Here is a 10617-nt window from a genome sequence, read left to right on the forward strand (position 1 = left end):
GATCAAAGAAGAGAAACATCTGCAAGGAGCGGAAGATACTGTTGGGATCTCGCTTCTTAGATTTTTGTTTGTTTTCCCTACTATTTTTTCATCTTTTTTTTGGAATCGATTATTATTATTATCATTTTATTTATTTATTTTTTTTTTAAAAAAAAAGCACGACAACATCTCTCTGTATAGAAACTCACCGCCTACCTTCCCGTTGAAAGTCTGCCCAGCTTTGGGGAGGAGGAAGAGAGACAGTCCCGCACCGAGAGAGCGCGATGGAGGTGACTACCGACCAGCCGCGGTGGGTCAGCCACCATCACCCCGCGGTGCTGAATGGGCAGCATCCGGACTCCCACCACCCAGGGCTCGGCCATTCCTACATGGATCCAACTCAGTACCCGCTGGCCGAGGAGGTGGATGTACTTTTTAACATCGACGGACAAGGGAATCACGTCCCTTCCTATTATAGCAACTCGGTCCGAGCCACGGTGCAGAGGTACCCGCCGGCCCATCACGGTGAGTTCTCCCCTACCTTGCCCTGGTGTGGGGACCCCCGCCAGCTGCTCTCAGGTTGACAGCGGGCAGGTTTTCGCGCCGGAAACAGGACTGCGTTTGTGTGTCTCATTTTATAAACTGCTCATTTAAAGCATTATAAGCAATAGGGGCAGGCAACCAGTAGCTGTTAGCAACTAACAAGGGCGCCTTGAATTAATCCCAGGAACACTGTCATCTGCAAAATGTGTTGCGTAAAACGCATGCATGGCCTTTTGGTATGGGCCTATTACTAGCTATATATTATAGATAAATCCTGCGAGAAGCAGCAAGATCGTATTTATTTCTCCAACCAACCAATACCATAAAAATCCCAACCACGTTGTTACCGGGGGCAAGACTATGCCACCGCTGAATTTTTGAGTTGGCTTGTCCCAAATAAGTGCTAAAGAAAAAGTAGTCGATGCAAGTCTTCCCCCCCCCCTCAACAGTTAAACTCCATTTGGATTTGTTTTTTAATTTTATTTTGCCTTTACATTACAATTCTTTGGAGCATTATCAGTGAATATTAGGGGAGGGGAGGGGGAAGAGATGGAATAGTGATATATGTGTGTATTCACGGCTGGGATGTTAAATTCACCCTGGATGGGAAAATAATACATTTGATATTAAAGCCTAGCTTTCTAAGCTTGTGCCGCATGATAGTGTGTTTTATATATTACTGTACATATACTTATACATCTCGTGTTGCGTTATGATACACCACATACATGTAATTATGTATGTAGCCGTATATAATGTGATTTTACGATCTATATCATAATTCAAACACATAGCCTCCTACACAGCTATGCCGAGGAGACACATGTACTGTTTTTACGGGGCCTAAATACATTTCAGGATGAATCTTCTCCTGCCCCCTGTTTAAAAAGAATAATTCAAGCGATTCAGCCTGTAGCGCTGGAGTTTTCTTTAGGATTAAAGAGCAGGGCATAACCTCGGGAGCCTGGGAGCGCTCCCACTCTGCAGAAGCCCTAGGTTTGAAATAAATTAGAAAAAAAAACCATCCTAAAATAAAACAAAATGGAATGGAAAGGGATGGATCGTTTGGGCATCGGAGCTAGTCCGGATTCACTGATCTGCGCACAGGACCTCACCTACTTGTTGAGTGAGCTGCTAAACATGACTCGCTGTTCAGTAAATGCATTGTTCTGCTTTTAGAGTCTGTAAAATAATGATTGCTAAGGATCAGCAGCTTTTATCCTCTCCCCCCCCCGCCCCAATTTATCAGCAGAAAGTGGAAATGCGGTCTCTCGGATGTAGCCTGAATATTATTTACTACGTTACTTCCTGGATAAGATAATGAATTTTGACCCTTCGTGTTCATTTAACCCACCTCCCCTTCCTTTAGCATATTGACTTTCAGTATTGTTCACAAATGGCTAACATGATAAGACACATGCATAGAGATCATATAGAGAGAGAGAGACTATATATCATTCTAGCTAGCTATTTGTGTCTCTAAATATCTGTATCTATTTCGATCTCTGTAGCTTTCTATATTTAGAATGATCACAATAGATTTGAATGCCTCCGTAGAGATCAATATATCGTTAGAAATATCACAAGAAGCACAATTTGGCTGCGCTCCTCGGATTCAATATGTTTTCCGTCATAAGATATTTTTTTAAAAATGTCAATTTCATTAAGTTTTTTTTCTTTTCTTTTTCTTTTTTGGCAGTCACATAAAAGGATAAAATGGTCAAAGTCAACTGCAAAAATCCAGTGCAATATTAGGAAGTCTAGCTGTATATTTTAAGATAAGGTTTGAAGATATCTAATGTAAAGATCTTTTGAGACCAGTGACACTTTGTGTGTGTGATATTGTCCTTATAAAGCTGTCTGGGTCAAACACACACAAGTCCATGTGCGAAAACAGACTAATGGTGAAAAAAAAAAGTTATTAACACATCAGTGTCTTCTCCTGGCTCTCTTCTTGTGGACAGAATATCGCCGTGTCTCGTAGTTCATGGTTACTTAAGTGCAGGGAATGAAGAACCCAATAATAGCTCAAAACTAGCAAGAATGGATTCTCCTCGGAGGGTTTGCCGTTTCATGTGGGATCTTCACTGGAGAGGCCTTGTACGATTGATTGGAGAGGGAAATTTAATAAAGGCTTGACAAATCCATAAGTAATATCCGAAGATTTGACTCCCTTTTGCCCTCCAGCCAACCACACCTGAGCACCACTCTGGGCCTCGATCCGATAATAGCTTTTACTTATAGCCTCTTGCTTTTAGGCATAAAGCTGATGCCAAACGGACTGGGGTGGGGACGGGGACTACAGTTCAGGATCGGGGCTCTAAGCTCAGTTTTGCTCAGGCCAGCGGGTTCATAGCTCTTGATTCCCTGGCTGCTGCACTTTTCTCTCCTGGTTTGACACCCGTGAGCAGAGCGCTGTGCGAGCTATTTCTTGAGGTTAGCACCAGGAGGGCTGAGATGGGTGACGAAGAGAGCTCGCCTGGGGGTCCTGCATGTGCTGGCCCATCCCTGAGGGAGTGTAACCTGGCCTGCTTCTGTTCTCTCCTAGCAGGGAGCCAGGTGTGTCGCCCACCGCTTCTCCACGGATCTCTCCCTTGGCTGGACGGGAGCAAACCCCTAGGGGGCCACCACAGTGCGTCTCCTTGGAACCTGAGTCCCTTCTCCAAGACCTCGATCCATCACAGCTCTCCGGGACCCCTCTCCGTCTACCCGCCGGCTTCCTCCTCCGCTTTATCAGCCGGCCACTCCAGTCCGCACCTTTTCACCTTCCCTCCGACCCCTCCCAAAGATGTCTCCCCGGATCCCTCCATCTCCACCCCGGGATCCACCGGCTCCAGCCGGCAGGACGAGAAGGAATGCATCAAGTACCAGGTGTCCCTGGCTGACACCATGAAGTTGGAGTCCTCTCACTCCCGCAGCACCATGGCATCGCTAGGAGGGGCCTCCTCTTCCGCTCACCACCCCATCACCACCTACCCGCCCTACGTCCCAGAATATGGCTCTGGACTCTTCCCCCCCAGCAGCCTCCTCGGGGGCTCGCCTACCGGGTTTGGGTGCAAATCAAGACCAAAAGCACGCTCCAGTACAGGTAGGGTTCTTGGATTATTAACCCCCGGGGTAGGGAGGGGAAATATGGAGAGGCCCTGAACCTACATGATCAAGGCTCAGCCCTGTGCGCAGGCCTGCAGACACGCTCCTTCTCTCAAACTCAGCCCCTGGAGAAGGTGTTTTCAATCTCCTCCGGGGCATATTATATTGGCCTCCCTACGGGCCAGATCAGCCCCCTTCCCACCACAAGAAACACTGAGCTAGGAGAGGAGGGTGAGAAGCCATGTGCAACAGGACTTTGTAATAAAACAAAGGTGTGTGTGTGAAGGGGAGGGGACGGGACATCACAGCTGCCCTGCCACACAGTCGGGGGTAAAGGCTGTAAAAAGTCCCAGCCGAAGTTTGCATCCCGAGATTAATTCGAGGGCAGCGAATCCACCTACCAGTTTGTCTACATGAATCTGGTTGATGCCCTGGCCCTTCCTTGCTTCCAGCAAGGAGGAGAACCAGAAGGTATTGTACCAGTCCCTTTTGCAGCCCCCAATCCACCCCAAAGCTGCTAAAACCAGGGGCTCTGTAACTGGTGTGCTTGAAGTGGCCTGGGACAACAGGGGACTTCAGCTTTATTTTTTTTCCCGGGGAGCTGTCACAGAACCCCGACGGGTATATATCGGTCCAGTGACTTACTGGGCAAAGAGGCAAACAGAGCAGCTCGGATTTATCCACCCCAAAGAGCCCACTTCCCAGTCTCATCCCCCCCCAGCCCAGACGCCAGTTTGTAGCAGCGTTGGGAAAGCGTTCTGCAAAGGGAGTTTTGTTTAGACTGTGCGGCTGGGGTCTGACTCCCAAAGATTTCATGAGCCGGACTTTGAAAACCAATATAGTCCATGCTCTCTCCCTCTGTGGGCAGCAGGGGACGATTAGTCAAAGCTCCCACCCCCCTTCGGTGGAGGCTGCTGCAGGGCTGCCTGGCATGAACGCGATCAGTTTTCAGGGTTTTTCCAGGGTGACATTTACTCTGACTGTCTGGGCAGGGACTGTCTCTATTTAGCTGATATGTTCGAGCTAATCCAATTATTTTCAGACTGCTGCACGCGACAGTTGCATTGTTTATCCAACGCCAGGAACTTTAATAGGGTCCGGATGCGGTTAGAGTGACAAAAAACCCCAGACCTGCATGTTCTGTACATGAAAGCAGACGGGGGGTGTGTGAGAGAGAGAGAGAGAGAAAGAGAGACATGGAGTGAAACAAAAGAGAGGGAAACAGAATAGAACAGTAAGAGGAACTTACTGGTGATGTCCAGTGTTAAGGGGAACAAACTGATCAGTGTATCGAGGGGGAAGGAAAACAAATGAACGCTGAAGGGAACCAAGTCCGGTGCATTCTTGTCTTGATTTTAGACAGTCCATGCGCCTCCTACCTTTTCTGAAAGGCGAGCCCCCAGCCCTAAGACCCGGAGCGGCAGCTCAGGAAAGAGGGTGCCCAGGAGATGGTAGAGAGGTGGCGTTTGCAGCAGCAGCCGTGCCGCAAACCGCCTCTCCGGTGTGTGCGCCCGGCCAGTCATTTCCAAAGCTGCTTCTTGTTGTTGTTGGCTTGTTTGTATTTTGTTTCCCTGCTGCCACTCTCTTGTTACTTCTAGAAAGACAGCTGCGGTTTGCAGCACCAAAAGCAGCGCCGGCTTTGTGGTGGGGTTGCCATTTCAACCTCAGCTAGCTGGGAAGCCGGGGAGGTGGGTGGGCAAAGGGACTGGAGGTGTCGCAGGTGAAGGAGGGAGAAACGGCTGCTACCTTTGTGGGGTTTTGCTGTTTGCAAATGCTCTACAACAGGCCGACCAGGCGGCAGCGTTTTGGAAAAACGGTTGAAGTTTGTGGTTAGGGTGCGGATGCCTCTTTTTTCTCTCTCTTCTTCTTCTTTAATGCACGGATTGTAATGGGCCCCAAAGGCACGGTGTGAATCAAATAAACCGGCAGCATCTCCTCGCTGCGCCAGCGGCCCCCAGTCCAGCTGGCTGCTCAGGGAGTGAGTGTTAGTGCAGCGGGGTAGGGGGGGAGAGGGGAGCCCTTTGCAAGCGGCTGCTGCCATGTTTAAGGTTGTCACGCTGTGGTTCTTGTCACCCGGGTGCCTACACAGAGCGAGCCACCCCCCCTGGCTCCCGCATCCCATTCCCCCTGCAGCGGGGCAAACCGCGGAGCGCAACGCTTCCCCCCACGGCTGGGCCCGGCCGGGGGCCACGGGCTCGAACCAGGCTCGGGAGGCGGCGGATTGTTTGTCTGGAACGTGGCGACGCGGCCTTAGAACGCGGTGTAGCCAGGCAGGAGCGCGAGTTAATTACCCTGGGGCGCGCTAGGCGCGATCAGATCCTAACAGGCGCGCCCTGGCTGTGGGCTTGCCTGAGCCGAGCTCTCGGCGGGCGCCTTATGGGGATCTGAACCCCGCAGCCCTTTTCCCAGGGGCAGACCCCCCTTCACACACACCCCCCAAGGGCGGGCTAGCGCCTGCCCCTTTCTGGCTCTGTTGTTAGGATGGCAGGATCGGGCCCCTACTTTCTGATTAACCCGAAGCGTTTCGTTTTGAAATCGAAGGCTTTTAAAGCAGTCTGGGGCTCAGCTCGCAAGCAGCTCTGAGGTTTACAAACGAGCTCTTCTTTTCTTTCAAAGAACGAATGGAAATGAATTGTTTCAGTGCGGGAGGATGGGTCCTGTGCTGTTAGTGGCTGGGTTGGTTCAACAAAGCCCTTAGCACAAAAACCACTCCTGTGACTGTAGCAAAAAACCATATATTTCCTGTTCCCAAATGCCTAAAAGTAAGCTTTGGGCCATAACCCTTCTATGTGCAGTGATCAACTTTGAGCATCCTCGTTTTTGCTCTCTGAGCACATTTATTAGTTTGCAGGCGATCATCTTTAACCAAACTAATAAGCATAATCACCAGGATATTTTATTATTGAAAGCTCTGGGGATGTGTGGTTAGATTTAAAAATGGTTTGTCTGAACCAAAGCCAGGAGCAAAGCCTAATGTTTGTTGTCACAATTTCAGCCTGACTTTAGCTAGGTGCGGATAAAGGAGGCAAGGGAGACTATAGGCCAGGGCAATATGAAAGGTATTGCTTATTTAGGTTAAACAAATGGCAGTAATACGGGATCAGAATTAAAATAGGAGACAGCTGACAATCTCTTTCCCTCCCTGCTTGAGAAAGAAAGGAATTGGGAAGCAGGTTGATAAGAAGGAGAGAAAACAAAATATTTTAAAGCCACAGCACTGGCCCCATATGTGCATTGCAGGGTCCCCTAAGTATCTCTGTTGGAAGACTTAATTAAAAGCCTCATCAACAGAGGAGAGTGACAAAGCACCTCTGTGGGTGAGGCACCGAATCTGAGTTTGTTTTCGGTTTGTTTTCCACCAGTCGAGTGAAATACGGTCCCTGTTAATTGAATACGCCAGTAATCGACCGAATCTCTCTCTTCACTGAACCGGTTGCTGATGCTTTTGCTTTGCTGCTTGACTTAAAAGAAAACACAGCCCTCTAGGAACGCCTCATAGGCAGCGCAGGGGCTGGGCTAGGGCTTTCATTCAGACTTTAAAGATCGATTGGTGTTGTCAAGCCAAATCGATGCGATTTGGCCGATGCCCTAACTCATTGGAATATACCAAAAACTTCTGACCTGCCCGCCGAGGCCAGGGATAGAGGGAGTTAGGAATTCTATGGAGCCTTTATTCAAAGTGTCTTTGCTGGCAGGACTAGCTTCATTAGTTTCAATGGAACCGCTCCCTAGGTAAGGGCTACTAATGTGAGGAAGGGTTACAGGCCGGGCCCCCTGTGGTTTGATCGCCTGTGGATATTAGTGTGTGGGAGAAGCAGTCCCATGTAACTCATTGCAGCTGGTGCTAGCCAGTCCTACAGGATCAGGCCCTTCTTTATTTTCCTTGCTAACTGTAATGATCTCTGCGCAGGCTAGTGAACGGTTTCCAGCAGCGCAGACAAAACAAGCAAGGGGCTGATCCTGCCTCCACCGATGGGGAGGGCGGGGAAGGATCGGGCCCCTAAAGCTTTGGGATTGTGGTTTGTTTGGCCACCAGAACGACAACGTGTGTGTGAAATAATGAACAAACAGCCCTGCCCAAAGCGATGGCTAGGGCTTTGCAGAGGGCCTGGGGGAAGGCGATGCTTGGGGGAGAGGGAGCTGAGCTAGATCAGAGGCCTTTCACACTTGTCCCCCCCCCCCCCCCCGCATTGCTTTCCATAAGTGAACTATGTGCCCTCTTGTTTCCAGAAGGCAGGGAGTGTGTAAACTGTGGCGCTACCTCAACCCCCCTGTGGAGGAGAGATGGCACCGGGCATTATCTGTGTAACGCCTGTGGACTCTATCACAAAATGAACGGGCAGAACCGGCCCCTGATTAAGCCCAAGAGAAGGCTGGTAAGTCCCTTTCCGGAGCTTCGAGCCAGACAGCACTAACTTTCTGTCGTTGTTGTGTTTGATTTCCTCAGCCCAGGATGGCGAGCTTTCTGCAGGGAAAGGGCAGGAGAGCCCACAGACATGTCAGTCTGTACTGAAGAGGGGTTTTAAAGTACGAGCTATAGAGAGACTCTCAGCCCATCCCCCACATTACACTGTGCCTGCCAAGTTACGTACCATTTTTTTTTTTATATTTGTGCCTTTACAAATCTCTATCTATAGGAATTACTTTAAGGGATGCTGATTTTCTTACCTGGGTCTTGGGTGGGGAATAGCGGCTGGAGGAGAAGTGTGGCAGAGCACAAGGTCTGAGAGGCCTCACCTCGACAGGGGGGGGTTTTTGAACCCGGTTTTTTTTTTTAAATTTGAAACCCTCGTGGGGGAAATTTGTGCGTTTCTTTCTCCTCCACCCAAGAGGGATTACAGGGACAGCTGGGTTTTAAAGGAACACAGGGACTTATCCTTTCCTTCCCTCCCTTTCTGAACTCAAAAGAGTTTCCAAGTTTATTTATTGCGGTATTTAGGATGGAGCATGTCGCCCACTATGGTCAACTTCTGCTGATTGGACGACAGATCGCCTTGGTAACTGGCACTGATAGATCAGAGATTCCTAGAGTCTAAGGCTGGAAGGGGCCATAGCGACCATCTAGTCTGACCTCCTGGAAAACACAGGCCAGTGAACGTCCCCAAAAGAAGTCCCAGGGCAAATCTTTTAGAAAAAACAACCGCTCTTGATTTAAAAATTGTCAGTGATGGAGAATCCTCCACGACCCTGCATAAATTGGGCCCCAGTCTCACAAAGGATTGCACCCATGCTTAAATTTGGGCCCCATCCTCCATCGCCCTGGCATAGTCATTTGCATCAGTGCAACGTGGGTGTAAAATGCTACCGTTCCGGTCTGGTAGGAGTTTTACACCCACGGGTGTAAACGAGGACGCAGGGTGTAGGGCAGAACCTGTGAGTAATGGCACAGAAGTGAATGGTGTGTGTAAAATTAAGCATGTGCCTCAGCCCCCTCAGAGGGCACCTAAATAAATGCCTCATTCCATTAAATAATGGTTTCAGATCTTGTAACTGTAATACACATCATATGTTTAGCATCCCCAGTGATCTATCTGTGAATTTCCTGGGAAGCCACAAAAAGTCTGGAAGGCATGGCTAATGATCATGCAAGCAACAAGACCGGGGGGTGGGGGTGGGGTGTGAGAAGTGGGACAAAACTGTGTTCCCTCCCTGGGAAGTGACTGCATGTTTAGAATGAAGGAACATTTAGTCTCATTATTATTATTAAAAATGCTGACAGTATGCTGGCTGCTGTTCAAAACACAGAGGAAAGTGTGATTCCTGCCCCATGGTACTTAACAGCAGAATTAACCGACAGAATAATACAACTCCCCTTAAAGCCCAGATCCTGCAAACACTTAGGCCTCTATCCTGCAAATCATGCTTAACTTTATGCACAGCGAGTAAGCCAATGGGTCTTTGCAGGGCATGTGCGTAGTTTTGCTCAAGTGACTAGTCCCATTGATTCCACTGGGATTATTCACATGAGTAGAGTTACGCACGCACCTACGGCCCCAGTCCTGCAAACACTAAGGCCTTGTGTACACTTATCGGGGGTTCGACATGTGGCGATCGAGGCATCGGTGGTCAATTTAGTGGGTCTAGTGAAGACCAGCTAAAGTGACTGCAGATCGTTCTCCTATCGACTCCTGTACGAGAAGCGCAAGGGGAGTCGACAGGAGAGTGTCTCCAGTCGACATGGCGTAGGGTGGACCCCGCAGTAAATAGATCTAAGTACGTCGACTTCAGCTACATTACTCACATAACTGAAGTTGCGTAACTTAGATTGATCTCCCTTCCATAGTGTAGACAAGGCCTGAGGCGCCTGCTTAACTTTATGCCTGTGACTCGTCCCATTGAAGTGAATAGGACTATTCACATATGCAAATGCTACATCTTTTTTGGGATCAAGTTCTAAATGACCAGAGGAAAGATAACACTGCAAGGAGAAATGCTGTTGTCTTCGACTGGACATGTAGGTTTGGGGACGGAGGGGTAAGTTCCCTGGCACATCCTCCTCTCTCTTTCAAATGCTGCACAGTACAGGCAATACTGCTCCACTACTTACAATGAACGTTTCCCTTAAAAGAAACTGTTGGTCCTACTTAACGGAGTCTCTTTCCTGCCCTTATTAGAAAAAGGAAAAACTTTCTAGGGAGGGAAGTGCTTGTAGGCTTTTGATTTTGGGAAGCTCTAGCCTTCATGCCCCTCCCCCCCTCCATTCCCCTGTCTTAAACACACACCCATTTTTCTGTCTTTATTATTTTTTTTTCTTTCTCTCTTCATGTGTAAAGCTAACTTCCTAGGAAAAAGCTGCCGGATATCTGAGCACTGGAGATAACCCATAAACAACAGCTCCGCTTCCCCAACCCAAACACTGAGGAGTTTGAATGTATTAGAAGGAGAAGGGGCTTGAAAAAAACCCTCATACAAAACCCCAGGCAGCTGCAAGGTGTGCTCTCAAAGCAAGTGTGATTGCACATCAAAGAATGCTCTGAATCACCCCAAAGCTTCACTTACAAAAAA

At 48.8% G+C, this 10617-nt stretch overlaps 1 protein-coding gene across 2 annotated transcripts in view; it reads left to right on the forward strand.

Moving 5' to 3' along the window:
• The first annotated feature begins 206 nt into the window (after nt 1–206).
• Nucleotides 207–10617, forward strand: part of GATA3 (GATA binding protein 3) — a 20456-nt gene continuing 10045 nt past the window's right edge. The window contains exons 1-3 of one of the 2 annotated variants that reach the window (XM_026648929.2): nt 207–504; nt 3074–3610; nt 7843–7988. In XM_026648929.2, coding sequence (XP_026504714.1) covers nt 264–504; nt 3074–3610; nt 7843–7988 — 924 coding nt within the window. In that variant the 5' untranslated portion in view covers nt 207–263. The remainder of the gene's footprint in view (nt 505–3073; nt 3611–7842; nt 7989–10617) is intronic. The other variant, XM_026648930.2, reaches the window with a different exon arrangement.

The sequence above is a fragment of the Terrapene carolina genome, unplaced genomic scaffold (genome assembly GCF_002925995.2).
Source record: "Terrapene carolina triunguis isolate 2854851 unplaced genomic scaffold, T_m_triunguis-2.0 Scaffold68, whole genome shotgun sequence".
Lineage (NCBI taxonomy): Eukaryota > Metazoa > Chordata > Testudines > Emydidae > Terrapene > Terrapene triunguis.